The following is a 20358-nucleotide window of genomic DNA, read 5'->3' as shown; positions in this document are numbered from 1 at the left end:
CAGGTGTGGGTCATAAGGACTTAGATTAAACGGCCGTAAATAGAAATTTTAACATTGCAACTTTTTCTAAAGAGAGTTTTTGCAAGAAACACGATTCATAAGAATATTTAACGCTAAAAAGACATTTCGACACAACTGATAAGGCTAACATCGAGTTATAATCCAACTAGGGAAGAAACCGTGTGTCCTTGGCTAAGATTTCCTCACAAGAAAGTGGATAATTGGTCGCTATTGTAATTTTCTGGCGTGATAGGGGTCAGAGTCGCTTGTTCTCGAGACATGGGATATGGGACAAGCTGTTGAACATCTGCTGTGTTCTTAAATGAATGGTACATAATCAGCTTTCACATGAAAACGCTTTTATCAATTTAGAGGCAAGAGTTGCAAAGTTTATGTAAAATCAATGCCTAAAGCTGCTGGAAAGGTTGATGTTGGTATTAGTCTTTGGTATCTTTTCTTTCTCCTTTCTTTCTTTCTTCCTCCTTTCTTTCTTTCTTCCTTTCTTTCTTTCTTCCTTCCTTTCTTCCTTCCTTTCTTCCTTTCTTCTTTTCTTCCTTTCTTTCTTCCTTTCTCTTTTTTCTTTCTTTCTTCCTTTCTTTTTTCTTTCTTTCTTTCTTTCCTCCTATCTATCTTTCTTTCCTCCTATCTATCTTTCTTTTTTCACAAATTTTTTGCACTATAATGAATGCTATTGTTTCGTGTATTCGTACTTCTCGCTTTGATAAGGTCTCGCGCCACCTTAATTTTCACTTAGCAACCACTTGACATGCAGATGGTGGACAAATATGTAGGCTATTGTTAACAGGAACTTGTTTTTATTCCGAATTATTCGTGTTTTTCTACCATTGTGCTGACACCATGAACAGTTTAGTTTCTCTCCTCTCTCCCTTCTTAGTTTTATTGATTTTCAAATTCTTAATTGCTGTAAATTCGGCCGAAAATGACGACCCATCGACATGGCCTGGACATTTGGAGCCATTAGGCTCTCAAAACGAAAAATTATCACTCGAAACTGTTCACAGCTTTCCTTCACCACAAGACTTCTTCTCAAAATACGTTAGTACGATTACTCCTCTTCTAATTAAAGGGGGAGCTAAACTTTCTCCAGCTTTTTCTAAGTGGACAGACGAGTATTTCAAGTCGTTACCTGAAGCCAAAAAATACACGGTCGTGGCTGAACAGGGAAAGAAGGAAAACAGAACGAATCCTGCTCAAGATCTGGCTTTTTATGACTTTGTAGACACGTATAAGAAGAAGGATATTTATATGGTACATGGGGTTCTACCATTTCTTCAGTAAGTATAGATAAAGGCTGTCTTATATTAAATTTATCAGCTGGTTTCTTGATTAAATATAAAAAATATTAGCTTACTCCAGAAGGTCGTGCAGTTTGACACGCTTTTATTTACTTTTATTCCAATTTAAGCTTTTACTTTCAAAGAACTTAAGTGTAATTAAGACTGTCAATGAAAAATATGGTCAAATATTTTGAATATTCTTAAAAAATAAGTAAATTTTAATGTAGCCTAAATAATTCCTATGATCCCTCCCTCCCTTAGTATAAACAAATTTGATAAGATATACATTGATAAAAAATTGTAATAGATAATAAATTACTTTTAAATTTCACCAGGAAAGATGTTATTTTACCTCCATCACTACAATGTGAGGATATTACTGACAATATGTTAGTAGATACGGTAAGTATAGGCCTCACTGCTATAGTAGTGTCCATGACAACCTCAACTATGGATATAAATGTTACAATCAGAAGGCTAAGAGCATATGCATGTTACATCATAGCTGCCATCTTGGTTGAAGATAACAAAGCATTCCTCATTAGCATCTCTCGTTAGATCAACCAAGATGGCAGCTGTGCCATTGTTATTTATATCTCAAGGGATTTTGAGTCACATGGTTGCACACACTGTATTGGATACTTACAAAGATTCTTTATTGATGGACAAATTACAAGATGAAAAGAAATCTTCATTTGTAATCCATGAATATTGCTGACGATATTGCTAATAATCCAGCTATAAACCTCTTGCATTGTTCAAAATTGGATATAATAACTTTCAAAATTAATGGGGCTCCACTCTAGTTATTTTAAAAAGTCATAATTCTTAACTCAATATTATTCTCTTTCTATCATGATTATTAGGTCATGTGGTTTAGCAGTGGAGGTACTAAGTCAGTTCTTCATAATGATGATGTTGACAATATCAATTGTTTATTTAGTGGAACAAAAGAGTTAGTATTCATTGACTATAAGAAGTACAATAAAAAGGTAGGTCTTTTTTAATGATAGTAATAATAATAATAATAACTTTACAATGACTGTAAAGCAATTAAAAATTTTATCAATGATTTTTTTTTTCTTTTTTTTTTTTTAAATTTTTGTGTGTTTAAAACCCTCTAGGTAAAAATAGACCATCCCTCAGGAGGATACTCTGGAGTAGATGTTGATAGGTACAGTATAGATCCTTATATGAAATTATGATTACTAGTTACTCATGCTCTGATTGGTTTAACCACAAACCAGTTGGCTCAGTTGGTTGAGCATCAGACTTTTGTGCAGGAGGTCATGGTTCAAGTCCCGGCCAGACCAACACTCAGGGTCTTAAAATAACTGAGGAGAAAGTGCTGCCTTTGTAATTACATCTGCAAATGGTTAGACTTTCAAGTGGCTCAGATGACCACTTTAAATGGCGGTCCTCTCTCTCCACCCTCATTACTAACCAACATCAGAGGGACGTAAAAGAACCACTGAAACCACTGTGTGTTTAAAAGAAACCCTGGCAGTGACCACCCTCAGTTTGACTTTGGCACCAAAATTTAATTCATGATGGATTTGGCAGGAAAAAGGTACATTGCCCTCTCCCTACATCCCTATCATAAATCTTAAAAGTGTCACTTCATTATTTATAGGGTTGATTTTACCAAGTACCCAGGCCTGCGAGACGTTCAGGTCTATCATGTTGCTATGGAACCAGGAGACTGTCTATTTATACCTTACAAATGGTGAGACTGTCATATATATCCTGTCTTGCTTTTATATCCTTGTCTTTTGTTCTCTCTTTTTGTTTTTCTACAGGTTCCCCCACCCCACCCCCCCCCCCCTAACTTGGGTAATCTATACTTGATATTTTATTCCTTGTTTCCACCTCCACCCGATTAGCTCAGTTGGTAAAAGCATTGGTCTGTTGTGCGGGAGGTTGTGGTTCAAGCCTCGGCCGGGCAAACTCTCAGAGTCGTAAAATAACTGAGGAGAAAGTGCTGCCTTTATTGAATATACATCTTCAAATGGTTAGAACTTCACGTGGCTCGGATGATAACGTTAATGGCAGTCCTTTCCCTAATTAACTACAGACATTAAAAGAGGGACATGAATTTATCAGTTGAATGACTGTCAAGTGTTATCCTTTATAAACAAAGTTAATCATTATTTTCATTTCCCACTTTTAGGTTTCACCAAGTCAGATCCTATGATCGTAATATTGCTGTCAATGTCTGGTTCACACACAAGCCAGGATTTGAACCCCAGAAATGCGATCCTGCCTTAAACAAAGAACCTGAAACTCTAGACAAATTCAAGTTTTCAGTACTAGAAGCTCAAGCCAAGGGGGAAGAACAAGGACCAGTTGATTTAATGTACGTTAACATTTAAAATACATCCATTTCAAAAAACGTTGTGGAGATGTAAAACGGGCTAATCCAGGATTTTGTTAAGGGAAGGGTGCTGCGCACAAAGTTAACCCAGGGAGAGGTGCATGCATCTAAGCATGTGCATCGAAGCTGAAATTGAGCCCATGTCAATCATGATGTCATCGTATTCGAAAAATTTCAGGTACAAAATGTTCTCCGTCCACACTAATACTGCTACCGAGCTGGCGTTTTCAAATTGTTCCACTCTCAAGACTGTATTTGGAAAAAATCGTTTTCAGGCCTAACTATATAAATAAAAATTCGGATTCAAATTTATCCGGCATAGTGTGAATGGGGCCTAAGACTTTCCTCTCATCTCATTTTTTATATTTATTTTATCTGATTTTTCCTTCACTTTTCAGGGAGTATTTTGCTGGTTTCTTGAAGGAGCTAGATGATGAGGAAATGACCTTAGAAATGTTTGTTCAAAGGATGAAAAATGTGAGTAGAAGTTGAAGTAAAAATTTCACATAAAAGACTACACCTTTCCCTCCCCTTCCCCCTCCACAAAGTGAGACACAGGTAGCCCAATTGAAGACTTAATCATTATATGACCCCTCCTCTTCAATCCATTATTCTCATCAATTCAGTGTTTTCAATTAATCAAATATTGCTCTCTACTAGGATGAAGTGTTAATGGGCAACGGAAAATACAAGTGGAATGAAAAATTTTCAAACGTCATACAAAATGTAAGTTCATACGATGGCTAGCGGGTACTAGTTGGGACAAATAGAGAAAATGTAGAATTGAAAAAAGAGCCATTTTCCCCCTCTTCCCCCACCCCCACCCCTACAACCCCCCACCCCCCCCCCCCTCCACATTGAAACCATGCATTGTTAACATTTTATCATTAATTTTAATATTGTAATTACAATATTATAGCTTCCATTTTTTCTCTAGATGTTTGGTGTTCTTGACTCTAACAAAGATGGTGTCTTCAGTTCATCTGACATGGAGAAAATTGTAAATGACAAAGAGGTAAAAAGATCCTACCTTACATTAGTAATTCCTTGGTAATTTTAAGACTTGTTCCATCCAAAGGTGTTCCAAAGTATTGACTAATATTCCGCGCATGTGAACAAAAACTGCCCATTCTATACTTTCACATCCCCACAATGCCTTGCATCTTTGGGGGGTAACCAATCAAAAAATTGTCCCAAATTGAAAAGTTTTTAAATTGAATTTATACTATACTTGCTTTTATCTGTACAATACTGATTATCAGTTTATTCCAAGTTATTTTTGCGTGTACAGATCATCGAGAGCTTTGGTCTTACAGAAAATGTATTGACTTACGAAAAAATGTTTTAAATTCACCTTAAACGTCTCCAAGCTTCTATCTTTTTCTGTTTTTTACTTCTTCATTTTATTTTTGGATACCAAACAAAGTATTTTCAACATTGTCTGATCAGCCTTCAGCAAAATAAGTGGGTTTTTACCCTCTGGTTACCCCCAAAAGACGGAAAGTATTATTGGGATATGAAAGTAGAGAATGGCATAATGAAGGCCAAATTCTTTAAAGCGTTTTTATTGAAATGAAATTCAAATTCGGAACGGCTAATTTATCATTGCGTCTTTTACTCAATTCTCACATTAATATTGATCCAATATTCTTATAAAAATATTGATCAATGACTACTTCCTTTGTTTTTTAAAGGTTGTTGATGAACTTGAGAACTTATCAGCGGAGATCGAAGACTTGATTGAAGACCAAAATGAGCCAAATTTAGCTAATGACAAGAACAAGTTGACGGATCAAACCAACGAAAAGCGAGAGGAACTCTAAATTATTATAACGATATTTTATTTAATCAATTAAAAGTTTAAAACAAAAAAGCTGACATTGAAAGAAAACTAAAATACAATTCTTGTCCATAATTGTTCTTCTTAAAATTTAATAATTTGAAATTAAATCAGTAAATATTCATATAACCAATATGAAATAAAAAAATAATACTTGAGTACACTTGCACTAGAGTTATAGATATAGACTCGATTTTTTTTTTTTTTTTTTTAACTTGGAGGCTAGACAAAACAGTGTTTAGATTGTTGTCGTTAAAGAGGAAGAAAGCCACTTAAATACTCGGAAGCAGTCTTCCCTCAGTCGTCTTTCTGGCTCTTTTTGATAATTAAAATAGCGGCAAGAAAGAAATAGAAAAAAAAGAAAACGTTATATTGTCTGAAAAAAATCTTTACCTTATATGAAGTGCAAATAAGGGACGAGAAAAAGAAAAAACTAGGAAGGAGAATGAATAAACGAATGAAAGAATCGGACGTGATCTAAATGATAGTGGTAGAAGGAGTGAGGGAAGAATAAGGCCATGGTTAAGGAGAAAACATGTTTCCTTAATGTTTCCAAAGGTGGTAAAAGTGTCCGGAAACATCGGGAAACTCGGTTAGTGCTTGCGCAACTTCAAGATAGATCGAGCGTTGCTAAGTACCGAACTTTTAGAATGTTGACTTTGCAAACTGCAATTTGTCAATGCAAGCATACTCTTTCTGTGCACTATCTTTGCGCATCTATGATTATGCTAAGATTATGTTTCCTGATAAATCCAGAAATAGCGTACGTTTCGGGGCCCAAATCTCCGCTCGTGCGCATAGCTGTAAATGTTTCACTAAATTTCCAAACAAGTTCCCCGATAAGCTTTAAAAACGCATCCCACATGGAAAGGAGTGTCTATGGATAATAAGTGGTCAAGGAAAAAAGGATCATATTGGGTATGCTGGTCATAGCAAGGGGTTAATCATCCACGGACTAGGGGCCGACTAACCTCTCCCTTAGGCTTCGGCCGAGCTTCCTGATCAGTCTGTAAATCCAGGGATAGCGGTGTCGGGGTCGAAATCTCCGGCGTAGCCGTAAATGCTTCGCGCTGCCATACGACGGTTCAGCACTCGATGTCTGGAAGTATGGTCCTAAATTCCTTAATAAAATAATAATCCTTTTAATTTCAAACCAATTTCTTAGTTAGTGACCAATTTCTGATCAAGAGAGGAATTGCGCATGTGCATTTCGTTTAATGTGGCTCGAGTTTTTTGTTGTTTTTTTCTTCTTCTTTTCCTGGAATTATCAAGCATTTCTTAGTTTTCAGTGTTTCTTAATATTATCTTGATTTCAAGTCGTTAAATTTTAGTTGTCAGTGTTTCAATATTATCTTAATTCTTTCAATGGACGTTAAAATAATCAATTGTCAAATCCTCTTATAAAAGAATAAGTAAAAAGAAAAAACTAAAAAAATCTGGGTTAATTAAAACTAACGTTACTATGGTACTGGTATAGGTGCTAAAAATCCATGTTTTGACCTGCTTCCTCTTTAAATAAATAAGGGTTTAAAGATAATTTCAAAAACAAATATTAGTTTGTAAGTCACAGCCTCGAATTTCAAATTTTCTTGCCAAATTTTGTGTGTATTGCAAATGAAACTATATTCCCAATATTTACGAAGTACAAGGCTTGCTTGAAACTTTCAATGAAATTTCCAAATTATGAAGAAAACATTACAAATATCTCCATCCACCCACCTCCCCCCGGAAATTTTTGCCCTTCTATACTACTTTGGCTTGGTTTTATGTTATGTTTACTTTATTTATGCCAAAACCAATTACGACGAGGAAATGTGCCTTCAAAAACGCTTATATGAAACACAGAAACCCGGTAAAAAAAACGCATTGCAAATCATAAAATATCAAGAATGTTGAAAAGAATGGACTGTCTATTAAATATTTTTTTCGCTTCTCGAGATTTCCGTTGGTATCTTAATGTACCAGAATTAGGATGAAAATCCCAAAAGCTTCTAGTTTTGTTATATTAGTATACTCCTTTGCCACCCGTTCCTTTCAAAAAACAATCAAAAAGTTTTATTGGTCTTGTAACAAAAGCAGTTAAAATTGTCATTGTTGAGAAGAAGAAAGTGAAATTCATTTTTGGTTGAACGATTTTTAATGAATCAATAATTTTATTTCTTTTTTTTAATACGGTTTCGAAGATTAATTTTTCGCTTTCAGATAAGATGAAAAATGAACTGACAAACAAACCGGAGATCTTAGCATAATTCAATCGAAATCAAAAAGATCTATTGTATAATTCATTTATCAAATTTACAAAGGAATTGAATTCAACTGCATTTGTTTAACTATAAGATAAAAGTTTTCCTATTCCCTTATCAAATTTTGCACCGTCTATAGCCTTGAAAATTATAACCAAAAACCCGCTAACTTATTAGTCATCAGCTATTTCCCTTTATTTATTTTCCCGTGAATTTGCCCTCTATCCTCAAATTCCCACCTTAATGTTGAAATTTTTCTTTTATATAACAGAAATCATTTCAGATTCTTTTTCCGTCTTTGTTATAGCTTTTAGCACATCGAATAGTCTGTCAGGATTTACGTTTAGTTTCAGTAACTCCACAATATGTTCCACAACGTCGTGGTCGACAGATAACCCACTTGCCATAACAAGTTCGTACAATTTCTCGTCATTATGCGCCTCATGTTTGGCAGTGTCGTGTTTTGTGCCTTCCGTTTTGAAAGCTGTCAATGATTGCTTCAAGTGTTCGGCATCTGCTTTAAGAGTTTTTAGCTTGTCCAGTTTCTTTTCACGTTGTGAGAACAAGCGCTCCTTTGAGATCGGCACCTTCTTACTTTCTTCCTTTTTCTCCATTTTCTTCCCGAAAATAATTCGAAAGCCCAGAGTAGAAATATGCCGGAAAAGTTTCAAAACCAGAGACGTTGAGCTTTCACTAAAATATTTTCAACCGAGACGGAAATTTCAATTGCTTCCTTAAATTCATGAGACAAACACCTTAAAAACAAACTAGTTTCAAACATAAGCATATTGAAAAATATGGTTGCCATGGCAAACAGAGTGCTCTCAAAAAACCTTTTCATTGGCAGACAAATTTTCATTATATTAATTGCTATCAAAAAGGAATGTTTTATTGGACATTATAAATCGCGTTGACGAATTTAATTTATTAGCTAGTTATGCTTTTTAAGACGGTTGATTTAAACAAAATATCGTTCTTAACAAACAGGTGCGAAAAGAACCGACAGAAGACCGATGTGGTCCGATTAAATATTGATTGATGATGAAAGTCTCTTTTCTAAACTTGGGATATGGGAATCGAAAAATTGATGGTTCTACACTTATATGGTAAACAAAAATACCCACTCACTCACTCACCTACAAACAAAATAAAAACAAACAAAAAAACTTTGTTGACCTGGCCAATCAGAGATAGTGTGAGAAACTAGATATTTCATTTAGCCATTGATACATGGCTTGTATCATTTTCCCGCCAGAGCTTCTTGTTCCAGGTTAAATATTGGCAAACCTGGCCAATCAAAGATAGTATAAGAAACTAGGAATCTGATCTAACCAATGACATGGCTTGTATTATTTTCCCGCCTTTTTCTGGTACTGCATGGAAACGCGCGCAGCTTTGTTTGATTCAGAACTGCAAAGATGTTACGAGAAGAAAAGCTGCCTAAAATGGCACTGAAAAAACTAGAATATTCCAAATATTATGCAGCTAAAAAACAACCCAATAGAAAGGTAAGTTCTTAAAGAAAGCAAGTTATAAATTCTTTCTTCAAAGCAGCAAAAAGACTGTTCGAAATGTCTATATATAGGGAAAAAAGCCGCGCGAAGGCAAAAATCTTGTGCAGTAAATTTTTCTTGGTTTTCGCCTCCTTCGCGTACATTATTTAGCACAATTCAACAAATAGGCCATTTTTCTCTGGCTTTATTTTCGTTCAACGAATTATACAATGGGTGAAGTTTACTTGATTTTCTAATCTAAATAATTTTCTCACGTGAATAATCGTATCTCATGTTTCTATATTGATTAAAAATTTCATGAGAAAAGCTTAGCTTTTCGATCGGATTTCTTCGTCGTTATAATAAAAAAATCATGCGTTTAATGCTTTTATTGACAACAAATGCTTCAAGCTTCTGCAACTTTTACAACCTGTTTTCCTATGTTGCCTCCAATCATCATTGAAACAAAAGCCTTCGCAGTGTTTTCCAGACCAACTTCAACTGTTTCTCGACTCTTAAGTTTCCCCTCTTGCACCCAGATCACCAACTGTTTCAATGCACCAGGAATTTGTTCAGGATAATTCAGTATGAGAAATCTTTTGCGTGTGACATTTTGTTTGGTTGCAATTTCTTGGACTTCTGGGGACAGGGGTGGGGGATATGGAAGATCTTTGTTGTACTGTGATATCTGGCCACACAGTACGATATGACTATCCTTGTTCATGAGACGAATGACCTACAAATACAATTTATGTAATAAATCTATTAGCCATTCAGAGCTTGAAAAAAACTGAGTTTAGTTGGCATTACAGTGTATAGTGGGACTGTTTTAGTAGAAAAATGGACACCATCTTGGAAAAATGTCCCCTCAAAGTGCCCCACAATGCAATGGAACACCAGCTCGACCCAGCTATTTCCTCAACCTTGAAATGGCTAATAACTTACTCAATTTTTTTATAACTTGGATAGGCAGAGTAAGTCAGAGAATGTAGAAATATTTTTTGACCTATTTTTTGAGGTGGGGCTAGTTTGTAGAAAAGAGGATATTAATTTTGTAAGCTTTCTCCTGGATTATTGGTACTCTGCTGAATATTTATTTAGCAATTAGTCCTCGAGCCTGATTTGACAAAGGCTGAATGGCTATTGACTCATAGGCTATGAGGGCAAGAGGACTAATTGTTTTAGTCAAATCCAACTAGTTGATCTAATATATAGATGCAAACAATTTGAATTAAAGTTAAATTCAATGTTTGGTTTTCAAAGCTGGCACTTTTTGCTAATCCTAGGCTATAACTTATAGCCTAGTAGTAGCTCATCAAATCAGAATGCAGCATTGATGATAGACCACTAGTTGGATTTGCCTTGTCAAAAAAAGGCCAAGGTCAAACGTCAAACTTCACATGAACCATAAGCATTGAAAACAATGGAATATATTAAGGCATTCTTCTTATCTGTCAGGTTCGGTTCATGTGAAATTCAAAATTTGTATTCATTCTTACTTAATTAATTAATTCAAAGCAATCTATCAGTTTTAAAAATCTCAAACTTTCTTACCTCTTCACTGATGATACCACCCACATTGTCAAAGTACATATCAACACCTTGTGGACAGCAAGTTTTAAGAGCAGTACTCATGTCTTTGGTTGTCTTGTAGTTGATTGCTTCATCAAACCCTAATTCTTTGATGTATGCACACTTTTCGTCAGTCCCACAAATGCCAACAACTTTTCCACTTCCTAAGAGCTTTGCAATCTGAAAAAATATAAATATTTATATGACATGTATTCATTTTCATATAATCTCATGTTTTTAACTCAAGTACACTAAGCTCTCCCCACCCCTTCCATCCCCCCCCCTGTGGAGAAGGTATGGATATTTTCTGGTACTACACGATATACCCTCCTCAGACCCTCCCCACCCCTTGGAAATTCCAATCCCTCTCTGTGTGGGAGGTATGGATATTTTCACAATATAGCCTCCTCAGACCCTCCCCACCCCTTGGAAATTCCAATCCCCCTCTGTGGCGAAGGTATGGATATTTTCTGGAACTACACAATATACCCTCCTCAGACCCTCCCCACCCCTTGGAAATTCCAGTCCCCCTCTGTGGGGGAGGTATGGATATTTTCTGGAACTACAAAATATATCCTCCTCACCCCTTGGAAACTCCAATCCACCTTTGTGAGGGAGTTTTGAATGTTTTCTGAAACTATACAATTCATTAAAAATTCAAACCCCCCTCTATTGGAAAGCTGTGGATATTATCTGGAATTATATAATATATATCCTTCACAGACTCTCCCCATCCCCTTAAAAACTCCATCTCCCCCTCTGTGGGGGAAGTATGGATATATTCTTGAACTACGGAATCGACATAATTTCAATATAAACAGTGAATATACCTGTCCTGCTGCAACTCCACAAGCGCCTGCAGCACCACTCACAATAACAGTCTGATTACTACCTGCCACTAGGTGGCCTTTAACTTGTATCCCAACAAGAGAAGTTAGTCCAGTCAATCCACACAGTCCTAGAGCAAGTGAGGGTTTCTCTTTGATAAGTTGGTGTTCAACCTATGATTTAAATCAAGAGTTTTACATTGAATGTGATTGTAAAAACTACTTGGTGCATGGCCTATAGATGGTAAAGATCATGAAAGTGATGACGATGGTCATGATGATCATAGCTATGATGATGATGGTAATGGTAGTGATGATGATGGTCATAATGATCAGTGGTGATGATAATGATCATAGTGATGATGATGATGGTCATGATGATGATGATAATGGTAGTGGTGATGGTCATAATGATCCTAGTGATGATGATGATGGTCATGATGATGATGGGCAGGATGATGATGATGACTGTGATGTAGTCATGAGGGTGTCAAATCATCTCTTAGTGTGATAAAACCCTTCACCATGGCATACTTGATCTCAAAGAATAAAATTTCCCTTGACATCAACTTCAAAATTTCAATTATCTGAAGTCAAAAGCTTACGTGATGCTATGATTGGGTAGAACTGAGCAATCATTTGATGTCCTCCAAGGAAAATATATTAGGTTTCAATGACTTTTTTATCCTAATGTTTAGTATGCATGCTTTCAGATAATGTACATCCTACCTCTTGAAGTTGTGTGATAACCTAATGTTGAGTGAATTGAACTGCTGGCATAAATTAAAAGGGACAAGTGTTCAAGGCCTTGGTACTTAACCAAGCTTTTCTTCAGTCAGGTATGTAAATGTTTTTCAAAGAAAGATGTGGAGGTACTTCTGACATAGTATTTTTGTTTTCTTGTGCCTTTGTTGTTACTGTATGTATAATGAAAACAAAGGCACAGAAAACAATGTCCCATTCTCCGGGTGCATGTGACGTGATAGCCACCATTTTGGTTGATTTTGACAAATTATTTGGTCCTGGTGTATTTTGTCATTTCATTCAACATGGTGGCCATGTGCTACCAATTGTTTATTGCAATTGCAAGTTTCTGCACCGATCATTCAGACACATAGACTCAACTGAGAAACATAAAAGACGAATAAAATATAAATATGTAAATCAAGCTATTCAAATCGCTTGCAACACATTAAAATCAAATTGTAGCTTGCCAGGACCTGGTAGCATGCATTAAAACCGTTGCTGGTTGCTTCCCGTCCTAGTGGGGAACGCCTCCATGTAGGCTGGGCTATATACCTTTTGCAGCTGTTCATCTTCGGCGTTCAACAATGCATAGTTCTGCCATGGCCACTTGAAAGACTTTACCATATCCCCTTTTTTATATTTCTCGTTTTTACTCTCCACTACTACTCCTACTCCTCCGCCAGTGGGTGCTTTACCTAAGTCCCACTTTGTAATGTACGATTTGGCATTCGGATCTTCATCGTTCATACGACTTCGCATGTAAGGATCGACCGATAGATACAAGGTTTTAGCTATGATTTCACCATCTTTGCATGTTATGGGTTCTGCTTTCTCATAGGCAAAGTTTTCTACAGAAGGAGGATTAGTTTTTCCTGGACGGCTTTTAAATACAACACGATACACTTCCTCCGCCATTTTTTTCTAATGTAAACAATGGTTAGCATCCACACGCTACAAAAGGACGGCCGATTAATATGCATTTTGTCAAATGATTAGCATATTTTGATTCGAATCAGGTCCCTCACGGTCCTATATGATGATAACAACCAGGGAACCCGCAACTTCGTGGTTCAATATATGATATGTACTGATCGATACTCTTGTGTTTTCATGTTCATTTCTTCATCAAATATAAAAGGATAAATACTTCGGGCAACTAAATGGCGTAAAAGAAATGGAATTAATGGAATCGACTGAAATTTTCCTTCGAAAATCATGTGTCCTTGTGAGTGATGTAATCTTCGCAACCTCGCTATCTCGTACTCCTTCACACGCTTTAGAGAGACACCTTCGAAAACCATAAGTGTGCTTTCGAGCATCTGGCGTAGCCAGGATTTTGATTTGGGAAGGGGGACCGTCCGTAAGTCGCGTGAATCATGCGATTACTTAGATGTTTGGGTTTCTACAGCGTGAAGATGGGTGCAGTACTCCCTTGCACCCCTCTGGCTAAGCCCCAGGACTATAATTGTCATATGATGGTGATTATTGCTATCATCATAATCATCCATTGTCATTCGCACTCATTCGCATTCTTATCATTGTCATATATTGAAGATCAGTGCGCGCATTAGTCAGTTAGGAGCTACCTGGGGCTGGAAAGAAGTTATGTTTTTCTTTCCCAGGAAACCTAACTATCGATCTTAATATGCTCATGGTGAAAAGCCAATGAAAAGCCATAAACTGACGCTATACTATCCATTCACGATCAGCCTTAGGGACTGTTCATTAATTATGCCTTGGGGGGGGGGGGGGCTGGAGGAAAAGTAGGGGGGGCTTTGAAAAAAAATCACACAAAGAAGGGGGGCCTTTAATAGTATTTGCTGACTTAAAGGGGGGGGGTTGAAACAAATAATTAAGGTATGTCTAAAAGGAGGGGGGGGGGTCAAATATTTTTTTAGACGAGGGGTTGTGAATTTTTCCAAGAATTTTTTTCGATTTTTCCTCCAGCCCACCCTGAGGCATAATTAATGAACAGTCCCTTAAATCATTCCAAACCATGTCACAGTCATATACGAACATATACACAATCTTTTCTAGTTGTTTCCTTTAAATTTTTATTGATTATAACACATGAAAATACCAAAACAAAACTTCTTTCTAAAAGGTCCGATTCGAAACACATACGCCACGCTGATTGCAATATTTTTTTTCAAAATCATTAAACAAGCTTTTTGAGTGGAGAATAGACTGTAAACATGTTTGATAGCCATAATGATGGATTTTTAGTTACTGCAAATATATTCTTAAAATAAGATACAGAAACATAGAAAAAATCAATATCGTTCCATGAAGGTGCATACCGGGTCCACTTTAAAATCATTCTTAACAAAAACTATAGTTTAATTTACAAAAGATTGTTTAAAAAACTAAAATGACAATGATCATGACATATTTCATAACGACAGGGTTCAGTTACTTATAAAAGGTCTAAAACATTAAAAAATATTTTAAAAAATACAGAAAATTGAGTCAATTTACAAAATCTCTCTTAATTCGGCAGGGTTTGTTTTTCATATGAAAAAGAAACAAAGAAACTACAGAAACTACGCTTATACATTTCATTAATGAATTTATTTCTTCAAAAACTACATATCTGCAGGTATCAGTCACTATAGTTTATGTCGTAAATTTTTTTTCAATTCGGGAAAGCTCTACTGACTATAACCCGAAACTAAAAAAAAAAAAAGAGAAAAAGCCGAAACTAAGTATATGGGGTTGTATATGATCTATAATGTCGGCTGTTGCTGTTTCTCCCTCGGGCGTATGATGTTAGGATAAACGTTACTGTCATTAGTATCCCCCTAGGCCTTACAGCTGAGCATGATTAAGGAAACGCGTTGACCAAAATATCGGAGCTGTCTTTAACAATTTTTTAAAGATAATTTACTTTAAGTCAGTTCAATTATTTTTACCAAAGGCAACCGAATGCTTTGAAGCTCAAGATAGTTTTCATGATAAATCTGTCGTAGACTGCATGACGGCTGAAGCAGTTGTTATTATTCTGTTGCTGTCTCGCTCAATGGACTGGACGTAGGACTTTCTGGATCTGAGAAAACTCTAATGACTCTTTTATAAGAATATTTATCAAGTCATTGACTAAATGATTGCCACCATTCTCTTATACCGATTCGAGAAATGATAGCAAAAACGGTGGATTTAAAAGGGTTTTTCTTGCTCCCGTAGCCGGGACGTATCGCCAAAATTTTGATATCATTATGATGTCTCCAAAAGGCGTCTACGTAAAGTTCAATCGCTCATACGTAATCTTCATAAAAACAATTTTCTTGTTTGATCATAGCTCTCAAAATGAGCTTGACGGCAGATAATTGAAATATTGATACCCAGTTAATTACCAAGACAAAGGCAATCAAAAAAAGCGAGGTAATTGAGTCTTACATATCACTTCTTTTCGTCAAGCAGTCTCCCCGCCTTTCCTCTTTTTCCCGCCTTTTGTCTACAAGTGGCGGACAAGAACGTCGCTGTGATTTCACTCTTTTGCCATTAAAACCAAACTACTTGTGTGGAAAATTTAAATGTACCTTTTGAGTCTGCAAATAAGTTTAATTTACCAAATGAAATTAAATTCTCTGTGATTTCAAATATAAAAATAATCCAACTTAAGTTTTCGTGAAAAATCGATGAGCAGAAATTTGGCGCCAATTTTTTGATTTGATGGCAAGCGCGCATCACGTTCCGGCGAAATCATCCCCTAAGCCGTGAAACTTTTAAGTCCGTTATATTTTGTTTTTCTCATTAGTACTTTAATTTCTTTATACACTTTTGTTATTTGGTCTTTTTACCTGCTTCCCATCGTTCTACAGGGACGTTACATGAAGGGGATTGAAAGTGGTTGAAGAGATAAACAGGTTACAAACATTCATTGAAATTCTTAAGCCGTCAGGTGATTTTTTATTGACCATGACGTAATCTGATAAAGACTAGCATAACACCTTTCTGTCAAAGAAATGGGGCCTAAAGTGACAAGTCATGTTAACCTTACTTCCCCTCAGGTTCCGTCGCTTCCCTTCGTACATATCTTTCTTTGTGTCGAAATCTTACATGACGAAGCAAACTGACACGAAGAAAGTTGTCTCGCACTGGATAGCAACGATTTTTGGAGACGCTCATGTCAAACATAGCGTATTACTTTCCTATGTTAGTAAAAAAAAAATTCTCGCTTGGACCTGGTGTATCCTATAATTTTTCTTTCGGTTTCTCTTGTATTACTTTTCTTAATTCCATCCTCAATTATTAATGCAGAATTTGCGGAAGAGCATTTGCGCAACTTGCGCAGCATATGAAAATAAAATTGAAGTGTAAAATCACCATTTCAATCATCCTTTTCATTCAACTCAATCAACAAAGTGTACTACTGTTGTTTAAGTGGCAAGAATTTCACTTTCACAGCCGTTCGGATAAATTTTCTTAAAACTATTTGATTTTTAAAAATTTACCCCTATTATTACCAAGTAAATTAGTCGATACACAAAGAATCTGTTCACCTTATAAATAGCTATTTAAAAGCATATTTATTTACAAAGAAATTTAGGTTGATCTAATATGTATAGAAACGAGAGAGTCGGGTATTTTAAGGCTATCAATTCCATGACTTAAACAAAGTAACTGTTCAGATGTGTCTGTACTGTTTGTCTTTGCGTACTTTTAATGAAGAGAACGAATATCAGGGCAAATTAGCGATAATTTGACCTTTTTTCCCTCGGTAATGAGGGCTAAAGACTCTTAGATCATGTGGGTGATCTTTTACCTTTTTTGGCAGAGAAATTCCCTTCTTCTTTTCCGAAAAAAAAACCTAATTGTACATCTATTGAAGACATCGATACACCTTACACAGAAATCTAAGGATTTGTACTTCATTATCTCCCTAAACCCCTAAGAAGACTCTGAATATTCACACATTCAAGTCTTATTCCATTCATGTATGAGCTGGAGCCTTTGTTTAACTGATTTCTTCTTGAAATTGACTGTAAAGATAGATAATTGTAGCTGTGCCATTCAAACTGCCGGTTCACGCTGGCCGTTATCTCGCTGCAAGCCACTGGAGCCATATTATTATTGTTATTTTCATTTTTTTCCATTTCTTTGATTTTAAAAACAGGAAAAAGTCTTCTACGTTTTATCTCTGTTTTTTTCTTTTCATCTTTTTTGTTTAATTTGAGGGGGCAGTGAAATTAATTTTAGAGAGAACTGCGGAACTGAGTAGAGAGCCATTCATTGTCCATTGTCAAAACCCATGGGTTCACAACTGGATTGTTTTGAGGAAAAATAGATAATATCTTGTCTAAATGAAAAATCCAATTTGCACTGAGTTCATTATAAAGACAACGAAATTTAAGAAAATTGAAATTATATCATCGTATCTTTTCTCTTGTTTTATTATTGTTACGTTTGCAGAAACAAAAGTTCCTTTATAATTACAGATTATTGTACATTAAATGAATCGTCAATATTTCGCGCATAAGTCAATCTTAATCCTCTAATTTTCTAGAACTATTTCCCGTTATATCTAGTGCGTTAAATTCATACTACCGTATACATTCTTCTACAAAAATCTCTTACAGACAACCTGCCATTGTGTAATAACTTCTAATTTGCTAGTTTATTAATACCTTATCGATATTTATTCAATACTGCTTAATTGTTTAAGCAAGATTTTGAGCGTTGACTATCTCTAGCTGTAATGAAATCCTAAAAAAAAACTAAAATTCCTCTAACATTGCTTCAGTGAAGTACACTGTCTTTATATGCTCAAAGAGCTACTTGAAAGTTATTTCCAACACAACTGAAACAATCCTCTGGAGCTATATATACGAGGCAGTGAAAATCAATGTCACATACGAATATACGGTTTTCTTATGTATATACATGCATATGTATCTTATTCGATCGCTTAGAAGTGAGCAAGAGTTAAAAAGTGTTTTTGCATGACTTTAAACTATTTACGAGTTCAACATTCAGACTTCACATCCGCTTAGAAGAGAAGGAGTTAAAAAGTGTCTTTTCATGCCATTCCATATTTACGAGTTTAACATTCAGACTTATACCCCAGGAAGTTGTGTAGATTTAACGACGTCTTGACTCTTTTTTCTCGCTGTCTTCGGTTACAGAACCAAACCCGTACGACTTCTTTATCAAGACGTAACCCATCCGCGATCCTTACAATTTCGGGTGAAGAGGGTTTAGTTTGTTTCATAAAGTGGTTTTCCAATGCCTCTTTAGCAGCCAGACCTATCGTCGTCCTTCTTTTTCGTCTTCTCTCCGAGCCAAACTTTTCTCCACAAGCTCCTCCACTTCGTTCAGCTTCGTCCAACCATCTCTCCAAAATGGGCTTCAACTTGCAAGCGTTCTTGAAACTTAGCTGCAGATTTTCGAAACGACAGATGGTAGTTTGGCTAAAGTCAGTCCCGTGAACTGCAGCAAGAGCAGCACCAACGTTCGTCTGTGTGTAACCAAGTTTTATTCTTCTCAGCTTAAACTGAGTCGCGAATGCTTCAAGTTCTCGAAGCTTCGAGGGGTCCACACCAAAGTCCAATGGTAAGGGAGGCGGGGGTCCCCTCTGATCGTGGGTCAACATAGGCGCAATAGAGTTCACGCCATTCAAGCCATGGAACGTAGAGCTGACATTAACGTTCATCAACCTAGGCTCCATTTTACCGCAGTGGGAGACTGCTGTTGGTAGAGTACTTGGCTGTGGACCATACATACTCATCGTCATGGAAGGTTCATGTCCTTGCTGTTGGTAGGATGCCGAGTATGGATTCTCATTGGGATAAGGTACTGAACAGGCCATACGCATGATGCTGGCTTTCTTGCTGAAACACTGACTAATCTCTCAGATATTTCTCAGTTATAATTTGTTTGATCCAGTAGGACTAGGAAACAAAATGACAGAGTTTGATATCCACGCACTGAAAACTCTCAGTTTTGTTAAACAGTTAGTTTTAGCTCACGCCTGTATCCAATGAATGGAGAACTGAAATGTCCCTTCAAGGAGCCCCGGCGTCTTTTAAAGCCTTCGTCGAGATGTTTAACTTTTTGTATCTCGGACGCTTTAGGCGAGAGAATAAGAGATAAGAGTTAAGTTAACCCATCATGCCAACGGAAAAAACACGAATCACAAACGGCACCATCGTGCCTTGGACGGCTAGGATTGCTTATTCTTGATTGGTGCATATTTATAAGGTCAAGATTGGACGAGATATCGCCTGATACAGTTTCCAAGTTCGAGTCTTAATACATTTGTATTATCTAACGTACCGTCAGTTTTAAGCGTGATAGCGGCTTTTACTCCTAAAGCTTTGTAAAAGCGTTCAGAACGTGGTCTTTGAGAAAGCGGAAATCGAAATAAATGATCGATCCTTGCCATCAAGACTTGAAGGATGCTGTACTCCATCTCAACCATGACGATTCAACCCTTGTATTTTTACAACCTTTTTTCATCAGACTCAGATAAATTCTTACGGTTTGGAAGAAAAAATGAATATTCATTTCTGTTGACGACTGAAGATCTAGAAGAAGTTAAAATTACTCGGATATTAAAGTTACGTTCTTGAAAAATATCAAAAAAATAACAATTGAAAACCTAGCCTGTTGTTTTCGGTTCTCAAGTTTTTTCTGACTCGATTCTAATCTGATGGCTGCTCGCTACAGGATGTAGAGCGCGTATAGTAGAAAACCAATTGAAAACGAACAATTGCCATGAGCTCTGATTCAAAAGCCCACGAATTCCTCCAACTGTTTGCATATTAATATTTCCCAGAGAAAAACGATTTCAGATAACGAACTCAAAGGGACACTTTATATTGTCATAGAAGGGAACCCAACGCCTAGTAATTCAGTCCTAAACAAAAGCTAATCGAATAATGGCTGTGGGAATAAAACAGACGTGAAAATGGTCACCTCAAAAAAAAACACTCTGTCACTTGGGCCGTTTAAATCGTTCACTA

At 36.3% G+C, this 20358-nt stretch overlaps 4 protein-coding genes across 4 annotated transcripts; 1 reads left to right on the top strand and 3 right to left on the bottom strand.

Moving 5' to 3' along the window:
* Positions 1-750: 750 nt before the first annotated feature.
* LOC116302340 (tRNA wybutosine-synthesizing protein 5) lies at positions 751-5670 on the top strand. Its single transcript, XM_089038216.1, has 10 exons — positions 751-1295; positions 1634-1700; positions 2165-2290; positions 2423-2472; positions 2932-3024; positions 3469-3654; positions 4071-4149; positions 4333-4398; positions 4610-4687; positions 5367-5670. Exons 1-10 carry the CDS (start codon positions 859-861, stop codon positions 5493-5495), a joined length of 1311 nt encoding a protein of 436 aa, XP_088894342.1. The 5' UTR covers positions 751-858; the 3' UTR covers positions 5496-5670.
* A 1-nt stretch (position 5671) lies between these two features.
* LOC148906525 (uncharacterized) lies at positions 5672-8513 on the bottom strand. Its single transcript, XM_089038217.1, has 2 exons — positions 8097-8513; positions 5672-6633 (listed from the first exon to the last, which is right to left on the bottom strand). Exons 1-2 carry the CDS (start codon positions 8367-8369, stop codon positions 6598-6600), a joined length of 309 nt encoding a protein of 102 aa, XP_088894343.1. The 5' UTR covers positions 8370-8513; the 3' UTR covers positions 5672-6597.
* A 920-nt stretch (positions 8514-9433) lies between these two features.
* Positions 9434-13357, bottom strand: LOC116302321 (prostaglandin reductase 2). The gene is made up of 4 exons (XM_031711602.2): positions 12947-13357; positions 11651-11821; positions 10803-11000; positions 9434-9984 (listed from the first exon to the last, which is right to left on the bottom strand). Exons 1-4 carry the CDS (start codon positions 13307-13309, stop codon positions 9655-9657), a joined length of 1062 nt encoding a protein of 353 aa, XP_031567462.2. The 5' UTR covers positions 13310-13357; the 3' UTR covers positions 9434-9654.
* A 4422-nt stretch (positions 13358-17779) lies between these two features.
* LOC116302323 (pituitary-specific positive transcription factor 1-like) lies at positions 17780-19925 on the bottom strand. Its single transcript, XM_031711603.2, has one exon. The coding sequence runs from the start codon at positions 19206-19208 to the stop codon at positions 18438-18440; it is 771 nt and encodes a 256-aa protein (XP_031567463.1). The 5' UTR covers positions 19209-19925; the 3' UTR covers positions 17780-18437.
* Between the last annotated feature and the right edge of the window lie 433 nt (positions 19926-20358).

Source organism: Actinia tenebrosa, unplaced genomic scaffold (genome assembly GCF_029948245.1).
Source record: "Actinia tenebrosa isolate PJP-AT-01 unplaced genomic scaffold, QUT_ActTen_1.0 PGA_scaffold5__44_contigs__length_20552954, whole genome shotgun sequence".
NCBI lineage: Eukaryota > Metazoa > Cnidaria > Anthozoa > Actiniaria > Actiniidae > Actinia > Actinia tenebrosa.
This window is presented reverse-complemented; position numbering and strand designations above follow the sequence as displayed.

What these genes read in the sequence shown, in the direction of transcription:
- LOC116302340 (XM_089038216.1), top strand. Translation starts at nt 859, where the DNA reads ATGAACAGTTTAGTTTCTCTCCTCTCTCCCTTCTTAGTTTTATTGATT. An exon ending in GGGGTTCTACCATTTCTTCA is followed by an intron (nt 1,296 to 1,633) that starts GTAAGTATAGAT and finishes AAATTTCACCAG; the next exon opens with GAAAGATGTTATTTTACCTC. An exon ending in CTATTTATACCTTACAAATG is followed by an intron (nt 3,025 to 3,468) that starts GTGAGACTGTCA and finishes TCCCACTTTTAG; the next exon opens with GTTTCACCAAGTCAGATCCT.
- LOC148906525 (XM_089038217.1), bottom strand. Translation starts at nt 8,369, where the DNA reads ATGGAGAAAAAGGAAGAAAGTAAGAAGGTGCCGATCTCAAAGGAGCGC. An exon ending in TGGAGTTACTGAAACTAAAC is followed by an intron (nt 6,634 to 8,096) that starts GTAAATCCTGAC and finishes TATTTTATTAAG; the next exon opens with GAATTTAGGACCATACTTCC.
- LOC116302321 (XM_031711602.2), bottom strand. Translation starts at nt 13,309, where the DNA reads ATGGCGGAGGAAGTGTATCGTGTTGTATTTAAAAGCCGTCCAGGAAAA. An exon ending in AAGATGAACAGCTGCAAAAG is followed by an intron (nt 11,822 to 12,946) that starts GTATATAGCCCA and finishes TTTAAATCATAG; the next exon opens with GTTGAACACCAACTTATCAA. An exon ending in GTGGTATCATCAGTGAAGAG is followed by an intron (nt 9,985 to 10,802) that starts GTAAGAAAGTTT and finishes TTGTATTTGTAG; the next exon opens with GTCATTCGTCTCATGAACAA.
- LOC116302323 (XM_031711603.2), bottom strand. Translation starts at nt 19,208, where the DNA reads ATGCGTATGGCCTGTTCAGTACCTTATCCCAATGAGAATCCATACTCG.